Here is a 22,441-nt window from a genome sequence, read left to right on the forward strand (position 1 = left end):
ATTGATATCAGAAACTCACGCGGGTTTCTTGCATTGCACTCGCAAGTCTGACCCTGGCCTCACTCCAATCAGACTGTATGAAGCCCACTGCCACTCCACTGCGAACCTCTTAGTGGGTCCCTATCGCCCTAACAGAGTGAAGCAATGTGCCGACCATCGGCAGTGCATGCGGCCCGGCGTCTCCAGACCGCGCCACCAGCCTCTACCCACTGGCCTGTTTGCGGCAGGAGCCTCTCCCCTCTGGCCTGTCTGCGGCAGGAGCCTCTCTCCCCTCTGGCCTGTCTGCGGCAGGAGCCTCTCCCCTCTGGCCTGTCTGCGGCAGGAGCCTCTCCCCTCTGGCCTGTCTGCGGCAGGAGCCTCTCCCCTCTGGCCTGTCTGCGGCAGGAGCCTCTCCCCTCTGGCCTGTCTGCGGCAGGAGCCTCTCCCCTCTGGCCTGTCTGCGGCAGGAGCCTCTCCCCTCTGGCCTGTCTGCGGCAGGAGCCTCTCCCCTCTGGCCTGTCTGCGGCAGGAGCCTCTCCCCTCTGGCCTGTCTGCGGCAGGAGCCTCTCCCCTCTGGCCTGTCTGCGGCAGGAGCCTCTCCCCTCTGGCCTGTCTGCGGCAGGAGCCTCTCCCCTCTGGCCTGTCTGCGGCAGGAGCCTCTCCCCTCTGGCCTGTCTGCGGCAGGAGCCTCTCCCCTCTGGCCTGTCTGCGGCAGGAGCCTCTCCCCTCTGGCCTGTCTGCGGCAGGAGCCTCTCCCCTCTGGCCTGTCTGCGGCAGGAGCCTCTCCCCTCTGGCCTGTCTGCGGCAGGAGCCTCTCCCCTCTGGCCTGTCTGCGGCAGGAGCCAAATAGTTAAACCCTGCCTCCTTAGCTTAGCCTTATTCTTTTGAGACTGCTTATTGTCTCCCAAAAAAGGGGGACAAGGGAAATGCTAAATATTGGTGAGGGTGTCTGTAATAATTAGTGGATAGCAGTATAAACCAAATTAAAGACCCTGCAACCAAGAAGCCGGACAGAAGTGATGTCAAATGGACAATCAGAAGATTACATACAACTGAAAAAGGAGGAGGAAACCGATCATATAGTCCAGGAACAATACTTTATTATTAAAATACAGGAAAACAGCCAAAGAGCAATATAATAACAATGACAATACTGAATGGGACGCCTGATACAGGAGTGTATGAATAAGAATTGCTAATGATGTTACACAAATGTAGGTGGGAAAATTACCCCCACCAATAACAATGACACGAAGTAAATGCTAATACCTGAATTTAAAAAACAATTCAATAAAGTGCTTGGTGCAACATGCAAATTGCCTCTTCTGAGAAAAAGAGGACTTAACTCTATAGCGCCACCTGTTGGAAGTAGCGATCCTACAAGTCACAATCAACCCTGTAAGGCTACGTTCACATTTGCGTTGTTGTGTGTTGCGTCGGCGACGCAACGCACAACGCATGCAAAACGCATTGTTTTGTGATGCATGCGTCCTTTTTTTGCATGATTTTGGACGCAAAAAAAATGCAACTTGCTGCGTCCTCTGCGCCCTGACGCGTGCGCCCAAAAAGACGCATGTGTCACAAAACGCAACACAACGCATGTCCATGCGTCCCCATGTTAAATATAGGGGCGCATGACGCATGCGGCGACGCTGCAGCGCACAACGCAAATGTGAACGTAGCCTTACGAGTCGTGCAATATGACTTAGGATAAAAGCCAAATCAGTATCTGAAAGAAATGATGAAACAAAAATAATAATAATGAACTAAGTGCTAAAAAATGGTAAAGAAATATAAGGCTACGTTCACACGATCCGTTTTTCACTGCGGATTTTTCCGGTCCTTTTTCGGGGAAATCCGCAGTGGAAAACGGCGGTGCTTCTCTCGGCGGATTTGTGTCCTTTTTCTTCTGCGGATTCCACTGCGGGTTTCCAACTGCAGTTTCCTATTGGTGCTGTTGGAAACCCGCAGCGGAATCCGCTGAAAGAATTGACATGGTACTTCTTTTTTCCGTTGGCAAATCCGCGCGGATTTTCCAGCGAAAAAAAGGATCGTCGGCACAGCGGGTTTTGTTTTCCATAGGGTAACATTGTACTGTACCCTGCATGGAAAACGGCTGCGGATCCGTAGCTGCAATTCCGCTACGGATCCGCAGCAAAAAACGGATCGTGTGAACGTAGCCTTAAAGATCAAATGGTGAAGGCGTGATCAAAAATGTCAACATAAATCAATGTATGTCATTCAGTGATGACAATCATAGCAAGCAGTGCTGGCAACCAGTGTAGCGAAAATGCAGTAAAACGTGTGCACATGGTAAAAAAAAAAAACTAAGTAAAAGAGCACTTTCAAGATAATGTAGCATGTTTTGCTCCTGGATGGCGTCCTCCCCAACACGCGTTTCGGCACGCAGCCTTCGTCAGGGGTCTCCCAAACAGATTGGACCCAGGAACACAGCACAGCATCCCCAGGGGATGTGAGTGGGGAGATATGGACGGGGTCCATCCACCTGCACGTGGCAGGCAACAACCCCACAGCCTCCCGCCTACGCAGTAACTAGATAATCCGCACATGTTATCCCTATATAGTAAGGTATTCTGAAAAAGGAAAAAAATGCTATAGAAATAATTCCCAACAATATTGAATCTGCTTGTCTTGTGCGACTGTGATGGGGAAATAGCACAGAAAATGCATTCATGAGAGCTTCTCTATAGCACTTGGTGCAGTGCCCGCTCGGGGCATGCCAATCCCACAGCCAAGTTCTAAATGCACGCAACGCCTTAGGGCAAGAGGACGACACGTGCACTGTATTCTGCGGCCCAAGTAGGCAGGAGGGCGTATAATATAGTAAGACGTCTATTCGCTCCTGTCTTAGGCTGTTATATGATGGTTGGGATCATTTTTTTCTGTCCCTCTATGGAAATATAATAGCTAAAGACCAAAAAAGCAACAGAATTACACACTGCAGAGGGTAGAGGCGACTGCTCAGACAGGGCAGAGGCTGGAGGCGCCTGCCACAGATAGGGCAGAGGCTGGAGGCGCCTGCCGCTGACGGGGCTGATGCTGGAGGCGCCTGCCGCTGACGGGGCTGATGCTGGAGGCGCCTGCCGCAGACAGGGCAGATGCTGGAGGCGCCTGCCGCAAACAGGGCAGTGGGGGGAGGCGCCTGCTGCCGACATGGCAGTTGGGGGAGGCGCCTGCTGCCGACATGGCAGTTGGGGGAGGCGCCTGCTGCCGACAGGGCAGTGGGGGGAGGCGCCTGCTGCCGACAGGGCAGTGGGGGGAGGCTCCTGCTGCCGACAGAGCAGTGGAGGGGGAGGCGCCTGCTGCAGACAGGGCAGTGGAGGGGGAGGCGCCTGCTGCAGACAGGGCAGTGGAGGGGGAGGTGCCTGCTGCAGACAGGGCAGTGGAGGGGGAGGTGCCTGCTGCAGACAGGGCAGTGGAGGGGGAGGCGCCTGCTGCAGACAGGGCAGTGGGGGGAGGCTCCTGCTGCCGACAGGGCAGTGGGGGGAGGCGCCTGCTGCAGACAGGGCAGTGGGGGGAGGCTCCTGCTGCCGACAGGGCAGTGGGGGGAGGCGCCTGCTGCCGACAGGGCAGTGGAGGGGGAGGCGCCTGCTGCAGACAGGGCAGTGGAGGGGGAGGCGCCTGCTGCAGACAGGGCAGTGGGGGGAGGCGCCTGCTGCAGACAGGGCAGTGGGGGGAGGCTCCTGCTGCCGACAGGGCAGTGGGGGGAGGCGCCTGCTGCAGACAGGGCAGTGGGGGGAGGCTCCTGCTGCCGACAGGGCAGTGGGGGGAGGCGCCTGCTGCCGACAGGGCAGTGGAGGGGGAGGCGCCTGCTGCAGACAGGGCAGTGGAGGGGGAGGCGCCTGCTGCAGACAGGGCAGTGGAGGGGGAGGCGCCTGCTGCAGACAGGGCAGTGGAGGGGGAGGCGCCTGCTGCAGACAGGGCAGTGGAGGGGGAGGCGCCTGCTGCAGACAGGGCAGTGGAGGGGGAGGCGCCTGCTGCAGACAGGGCAGTGGAGGGGGAGGCGCCTGCTGCAGACAGGGCAGTGGAGGGGGAGGCGCCTGCTGCAGACAGGGCAGTGGAGGGGGAGGCGCCTGCTGCAGACAGGGCAGTGGAGGGGGAGGCGCCTGCTGCAGACAGGGCAGTGGGGGGAGAGGCGCCTGCTGCCGACAGGGCAGTGGGGGGAGGCGCCTGCTGCAGACAGGGCAGTGGAGGGGGAGGCTCCTGCTGCCAGATATTTTGCTTACATGGCTGAACTGCCATGACGCACACAGATGATTTCTTGATAAATTCATGTGATTAGTACCAGAAGATTAGTATGTTGGGGCCTGGGCACCCTGTTCTTCTCTGATCAGAGCTTCTAATGTGTCTTGTGTCTGTATTGATGTTTGGTGACCATCCATGCTGACTGTCTCCACAAACAGATATAAATAGGAAATGGCAGAGTATAATTTTTAGCTCCGAGGGCGACTCAAGGATATTTATGGGTGATGTTTTTGATTTTCGGTGGAAACGCTCTATAAACCTGAGAAGTATTACCTATAAAAACCCCGGCGTTCATTAGCAAAATGTATGTCTTAATGGGAATGACGCGCGCCGGGCTGTAAATCATTGCGGATGCGAGTCACCTTGGCTCGCAGCTGCGTCCTTTATAGGAAGTGATGACCGTTACGATGAGGAATTGCCCGTTCCGTTTTCTTATACATATTAATGCAGTGGCCTGCGGCTTGAAGGACTACAACTCTCAATATACTTGGCTCATTGATGACTTTTAACCCCTCTTGTGTTTTTTTTTCCCCCCTTTCTTTGCAGCCTATGCCTATTCATGATGGCTTCTGTGGTCTGGCCTTAAACCAACCCATTGGCGGTCTGAAGGTGATCGAGGGGCTTCCGCTGTTTGAGGATAAAGCAGACGGCATGGCTAGTGTTGCCGCTTACAGATACAATGGGCACTCTGTGGTTTTTGTGGGCACCCGAGCTGGAACCTTGAAAAAGGTGAGTGCACATATTTTACAGGTGCTCTCATTTTGTGGATTGTTTAATTGGCAATGGAACTGAGAAATATATAAAGGAATCTAATGTGTGTGTTTTGGAAGCTCAGCCATATCGGCTCTTCTGCTCCTCATTGTCCTGTGTGCGGTTGTAAGACACCTGTCTGCAGCAGGAGCCTCACCCCTCTGTCCTGTCTGCAGCAGGAGCCTCCCCCCCTCCTGTCTGCATTGGGAGCCTCACCCCTCTGTCCTGTCTGCATTGGGAGCCTCCCTCCCCCTATCCTGTCTGCAGCAGGAGCCTCCCCCCTCTGTCCTGTCTGCAGCAGGAGCCTCCCCCCTCTGTCCTGTCTGCAGCAGGAGCCTCCCCCCTCTGTCCTTTCTGCAGCAGGAGCCTCCCCCCTCCTGTTTGCAGCAGGAGCCTCATCCCTCTGTCCTGTCTGCATTGGGAACCTCCCTCACCCTATCCTGTCTGCAGCAGGAGCCTCCCCCCTCTGTCCTGTCTGCAGCAGGAGCCTCCCCCCTCTGTCCTGTCTGCAGCAGGAGCCTCCCCCCTCTGTCCTGTCTGCAGCAGGAGCCTCCCCCCTCTGTCCTGTCTGCAGCAGGAGCCTCCCCCCTTTGTCCTGTCTGCAGCAGGAGCCTCCCCCCTCTGTCCTGTCTGCAGCAGGAGCCTCTCCCCTCTGTCCTGTCTGCAGCAGAAGCCTCCCCCCTCCTGTTTGCAGCAGGAGCCTCACCCCTCTGTCCTGTCTGCATTGGGAACCTCCCTCCCCCTATCCTGTCTGCAGCAGGAGCCTCCCTCCTCTGTCCTGTCTGCTGCAGGAGCCTCCCCCCTCTGTCCTGTCTGCTGCAGGAGCCTCCCTCCCCCTGTCCTGTCTGCAGCAGGAGCCTCCCTCCTCTGTCCTGCCTGCAGCAGGAGCCTCCCCCTCTGTCCTGCCTGTAGCAGGAGCCTCCTACCTCTGTCCTGTCTACAGCAGGAGACTCCTCCCTCTGTCCTGTCTGCAGCAGGAGCCTCCCCCCTCTGTCCTGTCTGCAGCAGGAGCCTCCCCCCTCTGTCCTGTCTGCAGCAGGAGCCTCCCCCCTCTGTCCTGTCTGCAGCAGGAGCCACCTCCCTCTGTCCTGTCTGCAACAGGAGCCTCCTCCCTCTGTCCTGTCTGCAGCAGGAGCCTCCCCCCTCTGTCCTGTCAGCAGCAGGAGCCTCCCCACTCTGTCCTGTCTGTCATAAGCCATAAGATCTATAATCCCTGCCCAACTGGCTAAGTGATCCCCACTAATCGCTGTGATTGGCTCTCCTTAGCTAGATGCTGTTAGCAGTGTATGGAGTTGTAGGGGTCTAAGTCCGTACGACTCTCTGGTAGGAGGGGAACTGATCACAGTCAAAGGGGCAGAGCGCTGAGATGACAATTACTGTTGATTGCTTATCTAACATGTATGGTGTGTCCTGACACTGCTATAGAGGCTAATGTGAGAGGATTAAGAAAGATTGGGAATGCTGAATTTGAACATGCCAAATCCTTTTACTCTCAACAGGCATATTGGGTTTCAGCATGCTCATTCCTTTTGCTCTCATCGAACATGTTAGATTTCAACATGCCTTATCCTGTTGTTCTCTACGAGCATATAGGACATCAACATGCCCAATCCTTTTGGTCTCATTGAGCATATTACCTGGCATGTATAGTCTGCATGAATCTGAGTATTTGCTTGTTCAAAACCCTCAAAATTGTCATAACCTGTACCCCTATATTCAGTTTTGTTATTGTTATCGGAAGAATGGGGTGTAATGATGGGCCTCCGCCAGTACAGTACAGAGGGGCACCTGCGTGGGCTGGAACATGAGGTGAGGTGCAGACGGGTGAGGAGGACATCTGGTTGGGAGCGTGCAGGAGCCGCTCATGGTTTTGGCACATAATATAACTGACGGCTTTTATAGATCGGCCTTCACCTCGGCTGGGGGAAAGGACAGAGAATTCATCACGTCGCGCCATAAATCCTGACTGCCATACAGATAATTAGTCGGGAGCTTTCCGTGCCCAGATCTCGTCACTTCTTATTGTTCCTGTAATCAGGCGGCTCCGCACCCCGGCGATTATCTTATAGGCGGGAGTGTATGTAATTCTGTTCACCATTTATTCCGGGGCGCTCGTCTGTCATTATAATTTACTCACTTATATACTTATACGCTCCTGTACACACCACGGCCTATGGTGGCGCTACATCGGGGCGACCCCTCATGTCCTTAGTCTGCATGAACAGTTGTATATAATGCGTTGGAAGGTTAATAATGGGTTAAAGTCCAGAAAGTTTAATGGTCTTGGCAGAGACGTGATCTTCGGGGAGCTGTAAATTAAAGGCGAGCTCCGCTGCAGTAACTACAGTCCCGTAGATTAATTAGTATTACATTCCTTTGCTGAATCCATGAATTTCTCCACTCAAAGCTTCTCCTCTCCACAGCATATTCTGCAGGGACCTGTACATCAGGTTGACGACTGCGGTCCGGGTGACTACTTTTTCCTTACACGTACAGGCGTGGTCCAACAAAAGTGTATTTGCTTTAATAATAGAGTTGAAATCCTCTAGTGATCAGCTGCGATCATTGGGGGTCCCTGGCAGTAAGTGCTCAATTTGCCTGTGGCACCTCCGCAGGGGAAATGATGCATTACACAGGTCTCATTATTAACAGTGGGTTATCTGTGTGATGTATGGCAGGACAGATCCTCCACAGAGGGAGACACTTTGTAATCATTCCTTACTGAAAATCCTGAACAGAGGACCCCTCTCTGTTAAAGGGATTATCTGGGGCCGCTCACCGCTGCTTCGGGAGAGATTGGTGCCAGTAAATTTATGATCCCACAGACCCTCGATCAGCAGGTATGTGGGGTCGTAATGTCATCAGAACCGCTCACATCTGCTCTAGACATTTACGGATAACCCCTTTAATTCAGAATTCCTTTATGCAAGTTGGTTTTGTGGAAAAAATCTTTAAAGGAGATCTGTCTCTCGCAATAAATATGTAACTCTGTGATGTAAATGTTGCTGTTCTCCTGAATCTGGTGATGTTTTTCTTTTGTTCCTGTTCCTCTCTATTCCAGAGGTATGGCCTCCTCTTCCCTGTATATAAATCTAATCTTGTTGGCCAAGTAGGTGTGTTCCTCAACTCTTTTCTACGGGGGTCTACGGGCTTTTTGACCCCATCCACTTAGCAGGTCCCATATTCTCCTCCTCACTGCCCTCTGTGTGGTTGTGAGACAACTGGCTACAGTAGTAGCCTCCTCCCTTATGGGCCCCTCTATCCTGAAAATAATTTTAATCTTGTTAGCCAAGTAGGTGTATTTTTAACCCCACCCACTTGGAATTGTCCTACCTTCTTTCTTACTGCTCCGTGTGTGCTTGTAAGACAACTGGCTGCAGCAGGAGCCTCCCCCTTCTGGGCCCCTCCTTCTTGAATATAAATTTAGTTTTGCTATCCAAGTGGGCATGTTCCTCAACTCTTCCTTATGAGAATCTTTTTGACTCCGCCCACTTGGTATGTCCCACCTTCTCTACCTCCTTAATGGCCTCTGTGTGGTTGTAAGACAACTGGCTGCAGCAGGAGCCTCTCCCCACTGGGCTCCTCCCTCCCAAATATGAATCTAGTGATGGGATCCAAGTGGGCATGTTCCTCAATTCTTCTCTGTAGGAGTCTTTTTGACCCCACCCACTTGGCATGTCCCATTTCCTCCTCACTGCCCTGTGTGTGGTTGTAATACCACTGGCTGCAGCAGGAGCCTCTCCCCTTTGGGCACCTCTTTCCTGTAAATAAATTTAATGTAGTTGGCTAAGTGGGTGTGTTCCTCAACATCTCCTCTGGGCATGTTTTTGAGGATCTCACCCACTTGGCTAAAAAGACTAGATTTATATACAGGGAAGAGGAGGCCATATCTCGGGAAAGGTGGGGAGCAGGAACATGAGAAAAACAGCATTGGATTCAGGACAACAGCGGCATTTACGCCAGGTAAAAGTTTGCACTTTATGGCAAGTGACAAGGACTTTACAACATAAAGTTTCTGCCGTTCACCACACTACAGTTGTAGAGCCGTTGTCCCTCTAGTCTGCAGGTTGTCGGGGATGAGTCGGTCCCAGTGAACCTTGCAGCACAACATATGTTTTCTATAGTCCTCGCTAAGCTCTGTCCATGTGATGCTCAGGCCGTGATCCGCACTAAATCAGGTACATTTTTTCCTGGGGTTTGATAGACGAGAATGTGGTTATGGAGCTTAGCTCCAAGGGCAGCCGGCCCTAGGGAGAGGCGGAACATTAAACTTTTCATAAAACGGTGTGAAATCTGAGTCCGCGGCACACAATCCTCCCCAGCTGGAATCCATTAGCACACTCCTGTTTTACACATTTCTTTTTGGTCCCGCACATATTTATGTCTCTGGCACATCAACGTGCTTTTCTCTTCGACTTTCAGCCCTTCCCCCACTAACCCTGGATCTAGTATTAGAGGAACGTTCCTCTCCCGACAGTGCGGTGACCATTTTTATTTTTCACTCTGTCATTGACACTTGTAGTCTGGGAAGACTCGTGATGATGCGTGGGTTTCCTCCGGGTACTCTGGTTTCCTCCCACATTCCAAAGACATACTGATAGGGAATTTAGATTGTGAGCCCCATCGGGGACAGTGATGATAATGTGTGCAACCTGTAAAGCGCTGCGGAATATGTTAGCGCTATATAAAAATAAAGATTATTAAGATTATTATTATTATGATGCCATCTATGGGGCTCATGATTGATTGATTGGGATTGATCAATATTAGGACCCACATGAAAATCCTTGCAATCAAAGCCATGATCGAACAGGTAACACCTTTGTAAAGTAGGGTGACAACCCTATTAGAGAATTCAACATGATGCATTGAAAAACGTATCCAGAAAGTTGGATTTAAGGTACCGTCACACTAAGCGACGCTGCAGCGATACAGACAACGATGCCGATCGCTGCAGCGTCGCTGTTTGGTCGCTGGAGAGCTGTCACACAGACAGCTCTCCAGCGACCAACGATGCCGAGGTCCCTGGGTAACCAGGGTAAACATCGGGTTGCTAAGCGCAGGGCCGCGCTTAGTAACCCGATGTTTACCCTGGTTACCAGTGTAAAATGTAAAAAAACAAACAGTACATACTCACCTTCGCGTCCCCCGGCGTCCGCTTCCTGCACTGACTGAGTGCCGGCCCTAACAGCAGAGCGGTGACGTCACCGCTGTGCTGTGCTTTCACTTTACGGCCAGCGCTCAGACAGTGCAGGAAGCGGACGGCGGGGGACGCGAAGGTGAGTATGTAGTGTTTGTTTTTTTACATATTACACTGGAAACCAGGGTAAACATCGGGTTACTAAGCGCGGCCCTGCGCTTAGTAACCCGATATTTACCCTGGTTACCATTGTAAAACATCGCTGGTATCGTTGCTTTTGCTGTCAAACACAACGATACACGGCGATCTGACGACCAAATAAAGTTCTGAACTTTAATCAACGACCAGCGATATCACAGCAGGATCCTGATCGCTGCTGCGTGTCAAACACAACGATATCGCTATCCAGGACGCTGCAACGTCACGGATCGCTAGCGATATCGTTTAGTGTGACGGTACCTTTACTGAAGGTGACAACTGAAATGGCTGTGACCCCATCGGACACACATGATATTCATTCTGAGGAAAAGATCAATCGGAAAACCCCTGATTGTATCGATAACTGGATGGGAAACCCCTGAACGCTGCGATGACCAAGAATACAACGGATGGGCCAAAAAGCGTCTGGAAAGTTGGGTTTATTTAGTTTTTCAGACAGTAATGATTGACTGTTTGGGTCTGATCACCATAGGCATGCATGAAAATCCTTGTGATCGAAATGGTTATTGGATCGAAAAAACGAAAAACCCTGTTCGAAGTGATGAACGGATGGCAAACCCCTGATAGAAATGATGATTGGATGGCAAACCCATGTTCGAAATGATGATTGGTTGGGAAACCCATACTCGAAATGATGATTGGATGGCAAACCCATGCTCAAAATGATGATTGGATGGCAAACCCATGCTCGAAATGATGATTGGATGGCAAACCCATGTTCGAAATGATGATTGGATGGGAAACCCTTGCTCAAAATGATGATTGGATGGGAAACCCATGCTCGAAATGATGATGATTGGATGGGAAACCCATGCTCGAAATGATGATGATTGGATGGGAAACCCATGCTCGAAATGATGATGCTTGAGAAACCCATGCTCGAAATGATGATTGGTTGGGAAACCCATGCTCGAAATGGTGATTGGATGGGAAACCCATGCTCGAAATAGTCATTGTTTGGGAAACCTATGCTCAAAATGTTGATTGGTTGGGAAACCCATGCTCAAAATGGTGATTGAATGGGGGACACTTTGATCGAGATGATCAGATGGAAAACTCTTAAAAAAAAACAGTGATCGAACAGGAACACTGTGATTGCAACGATGATCAAGAATTCAACACAAGCTGAAAAATACTGTCTGATCACTGTTGGACATGCAGAAAATCCTTGTGATTAAATCGGTGATTGGAAGGGAAACCCCTGATCGAGAATCTATATATATAATTGTCTAAGGGTTTTTCCGTCTGTCTTTCTGTCTGTCTGTCTGTCCTGGAAATCCCGCGTCTCTGATTGGTCGAGGCCGCCAGGCCTCGACCAATCAGCGACGGGCACAGCATGGCGACGATTATGTCATAATGGAAATCCCGTGTCTCTGATTCCAATCAGCGACGGGCACAGTATCGACGTAGATGTCATAATGGTTGCCATGGCGACGATGATGTCATAAAGGTTGCCTCGACCAATCAGCGACGGGCACAGTCTGCCGCGAATTCTGGAATCATCATTGTCCATATACTACGGGGACATGCATATTCTAGAATACCCGATGCGTTAGAATCGGGCCACAGTCTAGTTCAAGATAAAACTGTCAAAAGGTATTTGGAAACATATTGGACATAAGTCTTCAGGATATCAAAGATGCTTTACTACAATTGAAGCAATGACCAAGAATACAACAGATCAACTGAAACATCAGGACAGTCGGATTTATTTGGGTCATTCATTGCCAGGACTAGCAGCATGGTGGCTCAGTGGTTAGCCATGTTGCTCTGCAGCTCTGGGGTCCTGGGTTAAAATCCCACCAAGGACAACAAGGCAAGGAGTTTGTATGTTCTCCCCGTGTTTGCGTTGGTTTCCTCCGGGTTCTCCGGTTTCCTCCCATAATCCAAAGACATACTGATAGGGAATCTAGATTGTGCGGCCCAATGGGAACAGCGATAATAATGTAAAACGCTGCGGAATGTGATGGCGCTATATGAGCAAAGCATAATAAATAAAATAAAAATTAAGAATGGTGACTGAGAAGATGGTCACAGTGGATTATTCTTGGAGTCCATTATTTTTCGGGCCTGTTCTACAAAGCTTCAGAAGACGGATAATAACCTGGAGCCGTTCTAATATTCTGCTCAACAGTAAATGGTTGAAAGTTGGCCATACACCTTTGATGGCTGACCACTCTTCCTATCTCCCACCATACACAGGCATGCTCTGGATCTGTTCTGTCTGGTCTGCACGTGTCCTCACTGGGCCACTGACAAACACCTCTGACAGCGGCTTATCTCCCCTGATGTCAAAAGGATCGGGCATGATGAAAACCAATCAGCCTAACCCTTCTTTTCCCCCACATTTGCCATGGTGAACAGTCAGGGCATCCTCATGCATACTGGATGGTCGGCGGATTTGGAGACAGGTAGTGGCCATAACCAGTGCTCGGTCCGTACTGCAACATATTTCCGTAGTGTCGCGCCATGTTCATTACTCGCCCCGTACTTACCTCGCCTGCACGGTGTTTGCTTTGGGATATCATTTACATTTGCTGCGCTGGTTGCATTGGATATAATTATCATTAATCAGTGATTAACTTTGTGGTGTATCCCAGGGCTACAAATCCCAGCTGCCTCATAGGAAACAGTAAAAAGTGCAGAAAGAATAAATTACCATTTTGTGCTAGATAAGGCCGGAGCAGCCGCACTTGGAGCTGTCACCTCTCCTGACAAGGTGCTCCTACTAAACACTTGTATTCCCCGTCAAATAACTATTCTGGGGCATCTTTTCCTTGAAGTTTCCAGTGTCGCTCCCCTGTTATTCACCCTGGAAATGCGTTAATAAATTGACAACTGGGCATTACAATGCCACTTATCAAAGAGCTGTATCAGAGGTGTGTGCAGTCTGAGACTGTCCAGTCAGTGCTGATAGTGTGCAGTGCCCCCTTCCAGGAGGATTAACAGAGGAACCGTGGAGCACTGCACTCTATGGAAAGACACTTCTTATTGCTTATTTCATGGGGAATGCAAGTGTTTATGAAGATAGACATGTCAGGGGGGCGACTGTCCCACTTTAGGAGCTTATTAGCAACCCTATACTAATAGGGGGGTTGGGCCAGATCGACACTTCTCTGGATAGGTGATAAGTGTCTGATCACCTGGGGTCCCAATGATCAGACCCTCACTGATTGGACATGGGATCAAGGTGTGGGCAGTTTGACATGTAACCGGGGTGCCGCCAGTGGGGTATGTAACCAGGGTGCCGCCAGTGAGGTATGTGACCAGGGTGCCGCCAGTGGGGTATGTAATCAGGGTGCCGCCAGTGGGGTATGCAATCTGGGTGCCGCCAGTGGGGTATGTAATCGGGGTGCCGCCAGTGGGGTATGTAATCGGGGTGCCGCCAGTGGGGGGTATGTAACCAGGGTGCCATCAGTCGGGTATGTAATGAGGGTGCCGCCAGTGGGGTATGTAATCAGGGTGCTGCCAGTGGGGTATGTAATCTGGGTGCTGCCAGTTGGGCACAGGATCAGGTCACCACTGGTTGGGCACAGGATCAGGTTGCCACCAGTGAGGTATGTAATCAGGTCGACCGCCTCCAGTTGGGCACATAATCACAATTCAGGCATGTAGTCACTTCACCGGACATGTAATCAGATCACTGCTGCTCTGGCACGGGATTGGGTCGACGCTGCTTTGGCATGGAATCAGGTCATTGGTGCTCAGGCACAGGATTGGGTCACAGTCAGGCGAGGGACGAGGTAGCCGCTGCTCAGGCACAGGATTGGGTCACAGTCAGGTGAGGGATGAGGTATGCTCAGGCACAGGATTGGGTCACAGTCAGGCGAGGGATGAGGTAGCCGAGCTGCTCAGGCACAGGATTGGGTCACAGTCAGGTGAGGGACGAGGTAGCCGAGCTGCTCAGGCACAGGATTGGGTCACAGTCAGGTGAGGGACGAGGTAGCCGCTGCTCAGGCACAGGATTGGGGCACAGTCAGGTGAGGGACGAGGTAGCCGAGCTGCTCAGGCAGAGGATTGGGTCACAGTCAGGTGAGGGACGAGGTAGCCGCTGCTCAGGCACAGGAATGGGTCACAGTCAGGTGAGGGATGAGGTAGCTGCTGCTCAGGCACAGAATTGGGTCACAGTCAGGTGAGGGACTAGGTAGCCGCTGCTCAGGCACAGGATTGGGTCACAGTCAGGCGAGGGACGAGGTAGCCACTGCTCAGGCACAGGATTGGGTCACAGTCAAGTAAGGGACGAGGTAGCCGAGCTGCTCAGGCACAGGATTGGGTCACAGGTGAGGGACGAGGTAGCCGAGCTGCACAGGCACAGGATTGGGTCACAGTCAGGTGAGGGACGAGGTAGCCGAGCTGCTCCTAAAGCACAGAATTGGGTCACAGTCAGGTGAGGGACGAGGTAGCCGAGCTGCTCAGGCACAGGATTGGGTCACAGTCAGGCGAGGGACGAGGTAACCGAGCTGCTCCTCAGGCACAGGATTGGGTCACAGTCAGGTGAGGGACGAGGTAGCCTCCCTGCTCCTCAGGCACAGGATTGGGTCACAGTCAGGTGAGGGATGAGGTAGCCTCCCTGCTCCTCAGGCACAGGATTGGGTCACAGTCAGGTGAGGGATGAGGTAGCCACTGCTCAGGCACAGGATTTGGTCACAGTCAGTTGAGGGACGAGGTAGCCGAGCTGCTCCTCAGGCACAGAATTGGGTCACAGTCAGGTGAGGGACGTGGTAGCCGAGCTGCTCAGGCACAGGATTGGGTCACAGTCAGGCGAAAGACGAGGTAACCGAGCTGCTCCTCAGGCACAGGATTGGGTCACAGTCAGGTGAGGGACGAGGTAGCCTCCCTGCTCCTCAGGCACAGGATTGGGTCACAGTCAGATGAGGGACGAGGTAGCCGAGCTGCTCCTCAGGCAGAGGATTGGGTCACAGTCAGGTGAGGGACGAGGTAGCCGCTGCTCAGGCACAGGAATGGGTCACAGTCAGGTGAGGGACGAGGTAGCCACTGCTCAGGCAGAGGATTGGGTCACAGTCAGGTGAGGGACGAGGTAGCCGCTGCTCAGGCACAGGAATGGGTCACAGTCAGGTGAGGGACGAGGTAGCCGAGCTGCTCAGGCACAGGAATGGGTCACAGTCAGGTGAGGGATGAGGTAGCTGCTGCTCAGGCACAGAATTGGGTCACAGTCAGGTGAGGGACTAGGTAGCCGCTGCTCAGGCACAGGATTGGGTCACAGTCAGGCGAGGGACGAGGTAGCCGTTGCTCAGGCACAGGATTGGGTCACAGTCAGGTGAGGGACGAGGTAGCCACTGCTCAGGCACAGGATTGGGTCACAGTCAAGTAAGGGACGAGGTAGCCGAGCTGCTCAGGCACAGGATTGGGTCACAGGTGAGGGACGAGGTAGCCGAGCTGCACAGGCACAGGATTGGGTCACAGTCAGGTGAGGGACGAGGTAGCCGAGCTGCTCCTAAAGCACAGAATTGGGTCACAGTCAGGTGAGGGACGAGGTAGCCGAGCTGCTCAGGCACAGGATTGGGTCACAGTCAGGCGAGGGACGAGGTAACCGAGCTGCTCCTCAGGCACAGGATTGGGTCACAGTCAGGTGAGGGACGAGGTAGCCTCCCTGCTCCTCAGGCACAGGATTGGGTCACAGTCAGGTGAGGGATGAGGTAGCCTCCCTGCTCCTCAGGCACAGGATTGGGTCACAGTCAGGTGAGGGATGAGGTAGCCACTGCTCAGGCACAGGATTTGGTCACAGTCAGTTGAGGGACGAGGTAGCCGAGCTGCTCCTCAGGCACAGAATTGGGTCACAGTCAGGTGAGGGACGTGGTAGCCGAGCTGCTCAGGCACAGGATTGGGTCACAGTCAGGCGAAAGACGAGGTAACCGAGCTGCTCCTCAGGCACAGGATTGGGTCACAGTCAGGTGAGGGACGAGGTAGCCTCCCTGCTCCTCAGGCACAGGATTGGGTCACAGTCAGATGAGGGACGAGGTAGCCGAGCTGCTCCTCAGGCAGAGGATTGGGTCACAGTCAGGTGAGGGACGAGGTAGCCGCTGCTCAGGCACAGGAATGGGTCACAGTCAGGTGAGGGACGAGGTAGCCACTGCTCAGGCACAGGATTGGGTCACAGTCAGGTGAGGGACGAGGTAGCCGAGCTGCTCAGGCACAGGATTGGGTCACAGGTGAGGGACGAGGTAGCCGAGCTGCACAGGATTGGGTCACAGTCAGGTGAGGGACGAGGTAGCCGAGCTGCTCCTAAAGCACAGATTTGGGTCACAGTCAGGTGAGGGACGAGGTAGCCGAGCTGCTCAGGCACAGGATTGGGTCACAGTCAGGCGAGGGACGAGGTAACCGAGCTGCTCCTCAGGCACAGGATTGGGTCACAGTCAGGTGAGGGACGAGGTAGCCTCCCTGCTCCTCAGGCACAGGATTGGGTCACAGTCAGGTGAGGGACGAGGTAGCCGAGCTTCTCCTCAGGCAGAGGATTGGGTCACAGTCAGGTGAGGGACGAGGTAGCCGCTGCTCAGGCACAGGAATGGGTCACAGTCAGGTGAGGGACGAGGTAGCGGAGCTGCTCCTCAGGCACAGGATTGAGTCAGTCAGGTGAGGGATGAGGTAGCCGCTGCTCAGGCACAGGATTGGGTCACAGTCAGGTGAGGGACTAGGTAGCCGCTGCTCAGGCGCAAGATTGGGTCACAGTCAGGCGAGGGACGAGGTAGCCGCTGCTCAGGCACAGGATTGGGTCACAGTCAGGTGAGGGACGAGATAGCCGCTGCTCAGGCACAGGATTGGGGCACAGTCAGGTGAGGGACGAGGTAGCCGAGCTGCTCAGGCAGAGGATTGGGTCACAGGTGAGGGACGAGGTAGCCGAGCTGCACAGGATTGGGTCACAGTCAGGTGAGGGACGAGGTAGCCGAGCTGCTCCTAAAGCACAGATTTGGGTCACAGTCAGGTGAGGGACGAGGTAGCCGAGCTGCTCCTCAGGCAGAGGATTGGGTCACAGTCAGGTGAGGGACGAGGTAGCGGAGCTGCTCCTCAGGCACAGGATTGAGTCACAGTCAGGTGAGGGATGAGGTAGCCGCTGCTCAGGCACAGGAATGGGTCACAGTCAGGTGAGGGACGAGGTAGCGGAGCTGCTCCTCAGGCACAGGATTGAGTCACAGTCAGGTGAGGGATGAGGTAGCCGCTGCTCAGGCACAGGATTGGGGCACAGTCAGGTGAGGGACGAGGTAGCCGAGCTGCTCAGGCAGAGGATTGGGTCACAGGTGAGGGACGAGGTAGCCGAGCTGCACAGGATTGGGTCACAGTCAGGTGAGGGACGAGGTAGCCGAGCTGCTCCTAAAGCACAGATTTGGGTCACAGTCAGGTGAGGGACGAGGTAGCCGAGCTGCTCCTCAGGCAGAGGATTGGGTCACAGTCAGGTGAGGGACGAGGTAGCGGAGCTGCTCCTCAGGCACAGGATTGAGTCACAGTCAGGTGAGGGATGAGGTAGCCGCTGCTCAGGCACAGGAATGGGTCACAGTCAGGTGAGGGACGAGGTAGCGGAGCTGCTCCTCAGGCACAGGATTGAGTCACAGTCAGGTGAGGGATGAGGTAGCCGCTGCTCAGGCACAGGAATGGGTCACAGTCAGGTGAGGGACGAGGTAGCGGAGCTGCTCCTCAGGCACAGGATTGGGTCACAGTCAGGTGAGGGATGAGGTAGCCGCTGCTCAGGCACAGGATTGGGTCACAGTCAGGTGAGGGACTAGGTAGCCGCTGCTCAGGCGCAAGATTGGGTCACAGTCAGGCGAGGGACGAGGTAGCCGCTGCTCAGGCACAGGATTGGGTCACAGTCAGGTGAGGGACGAGGTAGCCACTGCTCAGGCACAGGATTGGGTCACAGTCAGGTAAGGGACGAGGTAGCCGAGCTGCTCAGGCACAGGATTGGGTCACAGGTGAGGGACGAGGTAGCCGAGCTGCACAGGCACAGGATTGGGTCACAGTCAGGCGAGGGACGAGGTAACCGAGCTGCTCCTCAGGCACAGGATTGGGTCACAGTCAGGTGAGGGACGAGGTAGCCTCCCTGCTCCTCAGGCACAGGATTGGGTCACAGTCAGGTGAGGGACGAGGTAGCCGAGCTGCTCCTCAGGCAGAGGATTGGGTCACAGTCAGGTGAGGGACGAGGTAGCCGCTGCTCAGGCACAGGAATGGGTCACAGTCAGGTGAGGGACGAGGTAGCGGAGCTGCTCCTCAGGCACAGGATTGAGTCAGTCAGGTGAGGGATGAGGTAGCCGCTGCTCAGGCACAGGATTGGGTCACAGTCAGGTGAGGGACTAGGTAGCCGCTGCTCAGGCGCAAGATTGGGTCACAGTCAGGCGAGGGACGAGGTAGCCGCTGCTCAGGCAGAGGATTGGGTCACAGTCAGGTGAGGGACGAGATAGCCGCTGCTCAGGCACAGGATTGGGGCACAGTCAGGTGAGGGACGAGGTAGCCGAGCTGCTCAGGCAGAGGATTGGGTCACAGGTGAGGGACGAGGTAGCCGAGCTGCACAGGATTGGGTCACAGTCAGGTGAGGGACGAGGTAGCCGAGCTGCTCCTAATGCACAGATTTGGGTCACAGTCAGGTGAGGGACTAGGTAGCCGAGCTGCTCCTCAGGCAGAGGATTGGGTCACAGTCAGGTGAGGGACGAGGTAGCGGAGCTGCTCCTCAGGCACAGGATTGAGTCACAGTCAGGTGAGGGATGAGGTAGCCGCTGCTCAGGCACAGGAATGGGTCACAGTCAGGTGAGGGACGAGGTAGCGGAGCTGCTCCTCAGGCACAGGATTGAGTCACAGTCAGGTGAGGGATGAGGTAGCCGCTGCTCAGGCACAGGATTGGGTCACAGTCAGGTGAGGGACGAGGTAGCCGCTGCTCAGGCACAGGATTGGGTCACAGTCAGGTGAGGGATGAGGTAGCCGCTGCTCAGGCACAGGATTTGGTCACAGTCAGGCGAAAGACGAGGTAACCGAGCTGCTCCTCAGGCACAGGATTGGGTCACAGTCAGGTGAGGGACGTGGTAGCCTCCCTGCTCCTCAGGCACAGGATTGGGTCACAGTCAGATGAGGGACGAGGTAGCCAAGCTGCTCCTCAGGCACAGGACTGGGTCACAGTCAGGTGAGGGACGAGGTAGCCGCTGCTCAGGCACAGGATTGGGTCAGTCAGGTGAGGGACGAGGTAGCCGAGATGCTCAGGCACAGGATTGGGTCACAGTCAGGTGAGGGACGAGGTAGCCGCTGCTCAGGCACAGGATTGGGTCAGTCAGGTGAGGGACGAGGTAGCCGAGATGCTCAGGCACAGGATTGGGTCACAGTCAGGTGAGGGACCAGGTTTCCGCTGCTCACTCACAGGCGCACGGGACCAGGTTGCCGCCACTCGGATGCGGGAGCGATCACAACAAGAGCAGGGTTGTATGTCTCTCTTAAATAATAAATAAGGTGGTGGTTGCACAAGAAGAATAGGGACTCTGAGAAATGCCCTACCCTAACTAGCAGACGTTTCTTGGTTCAGGTGTGACCCACTATCCCAGCGCTGCCAGTATGTGGTGCCCAGTCCCTATGAATATAATTATCATTCTCCTCCATGTAAACATCAAGCACATGAATAATGAATGCGTTATACTAAGGTAATTAACGACAAGCACATTGCACTATGTATTATTAAATACCTTCAAGCTGCTTCAGTGAAATATATAAATGGAGGATTTATTCACTTAAAGGGAATGTGTCAATAGGGCAAGCCCCTCATAAAGGGGGGCTTATACAGAGATGGATAAACCTGTCTGCCTTCTTTCTAAAGCGGTACCTCTCCTGTTTACAGGTCACCTGGTACCATAGCTCAGCCCTAGTCACTTCATAAGAGCTGAGATGCAGTTCTGAAGACAACCTATAGACAGGGGTGGTGCTGTTTGTGTATGTTTATCTAATCCTATCTCATTCCTTTTTGTCAATATGTGGGTGCTTATTCTAAATACCCCCTTGAACACTGGAAAGAAGTATTAGAAGGTTTATATATCACCTCTTCTCCTTGGATTACAGGGGGATGACTCTTTTAGAAAACCCCAATAAATTTGTCACCTCATTAATATGGTAATATGGTTTGTACCCCTCTCTGTTTTGGGGGACAGCAGACATTGGCCTGTCTGCAATACTCTCTATTTCCTGTGGAGGCACTGCAGAATAATTGAGCATCTAAAGAAAGGATCCCAGAATTATCCTGGACACAGTGTGACCATGCCATCGTAAGGGCCCTATTTCTTTTGTGCTTTTTTGTCGTCAGCAGCCGGAATGCCATAGAGAAAAAGCTAGATTTATGGGATGGAATAAGGAAAAGACAAGTGTTCTATTGTTTGTGCCCAAGATGCCACTAACAATAATGAAGGTTAGCATCCTGCCGGGTTCGGATATTGTTGCGTTGCTGCCTCTTTATTGCTTTTAATAATCACTATTATGTATCGGGGACCTTAATTGGTTCGGAGGATGTGGCCCCCAAGGGGTTTAATGTTTTTAATCTAATGGCGATGGCAGAGTCTTCACCTAGTGCCGTAAATAGGATTAATTATGTTTTTTGTGGCGCGTCTGTATGGGGAATTGGCGAGTCATCATCCCATCCTGTGGGTGATGTGTGCACCACGGTGTGGGATCTAGTCACCCAGCTTTCCAGAGGAGGGACCCTTTAAGGCCCCGTCCTCCATAGACCACCTGTTTTCCTTTAATTAAGCACGTTTTTTTCCGTGGTTTTGACCGGCACACTCAATTACTGCCTGCAATAAAGCGGAGCCCTTTCTCCGAGATGCAGATCTGCTTCATGTGGTTAAAGGGCGGTAAGAAAAGGGCTGATTTTTAGTTTCCCTCAGTCACCTCTAACCACCACCATGTCCTCGGAGGTTGTCAGGTGTTAAAATTTCGCTTCCTCCTGCTCTTCTTTTCCGGTTGCCGTAATAATTCAGAATTTACAAAGAAAACCAAAATGTAAAGAAAACGTATTAATGGCAACACAAATAATAATAATAATAATAATAATAATAATAATAGAAAAAAAGATTGACTAAAGTGGCAAGGAACAGCATGTAGGGGGTAAGATAATGCCCGATAAATGACCCATGAAGTGGCAGTCTGGGAATTTACCCCCTCGCTCAGCGGTTCACATGATGCTTCTCAGCTCTTGTAAATGTCTTGTTTTTCTTCCAGCCCAGCCCCCCCATCCTTCTTTCCCCCAAACCACCGCCATTCTCCCTCCTTCTCTGGTGCCGGCCTTAATATTTTATGCTAATTCTCCTGATGGATGCTGGATTACTGGCAGGTTTTTATGGATGAAATGATTGCTTGGAGAGAAGAACGCCGCACTTAGCACTGAGCTGTCAGACAGGAGAATGTGCAGAGATGAGGCCGGGGCCCAGCAATGTGCGAACTCCCGGCACAGGGAAGGGGCCTCTCTGGGCTGGATGTACAAGCCACCATGGCTGCAGACTGGCCAGTGGTGCGGGCTGTACAGATGGGCATTGCTCTGGCCCCGGTCACAGGAGACAACGCAGAACTGGGTACTGCAAATTGGACACCTTTTGGCTCCTAAATTAGTATTTAACAGATAGTGTTCAGGCTTATTGGTCTGTGGTGAGTGGGACTCAGCCTCTCCTCCTGCATGCTGCAATGGAGCTTGGCCTCCTTTGCCTGGGCACTGTCTACTCTGCATGGTGTTCTACCGGGGCTCGGCCTACCCTGCGCGGGGCTCGGCCTCCTACAGTTGGGCACTGTCTACCCTGCGCAGGGCTCTGTCTATTCAATTGGGCAATGGCCTGATCCACCTGGGCACTACCTACCCTGCGCGGGGCTTGGCCTGTTCCACCTGGGAACTGCCTACTCCGCATGGGCATGTCCTGCTCTGCATGGGGCTCGGCCTCCTACACCTGGGCACTGCCTACCCTGCGTGGGGCTTGGCCTGTTCCACATGGGCACTGCCTACTCCGCATGGGCATGTCCTGCTCTGCGTGGGGCTCGGCCTCCTACACCTGGGCACTGCCTACCCTGCGTGGGGCTTGTCCTGTTCCACCTGGGCACTGCCTACTTCACATGGGCATGTCCTGC

The 22,441-nt window shown here is 53.2% G+C and overlaps 1 protein-coding gene across 1 annotated transcript in view; it reads left to right on the forward strand.

The window, feature by feature from the left end:
* The window catches only part of PLXNA3 (plexin A3), a 111,196-nt gene that overhangs the window by 24,164 nt on the left and 64,591 nt on the right, over positions 1–22,441 (forward strand). The window contains exon 3 of the mRNA XM_077284197.1: positions 4,792–4,974. Coding sequence (XP_077140312.1) covers positions 4,792–4,974 — 183 coding nt within the window. The remainder of the gene's footprint in view (positions 1–4,791; positions 4,975–22,441) is intronic.

The sequence above is a fragment of the Ranitomeya variabilis genome, chromosome 2, assembly GCF_051348905.1.
Source record: "Ranitomeya variabilis isolate aRanVar5 chromosome 2, aRanVar5.hap1, whole genome shotgun sequence".
Taxonomy (NCBI): Eukaryota; Metazoa; Chordata; class Amphibia; order Anura; family Dendrobatidae; genus Ranitomeya; species Ranitomeya variabilis.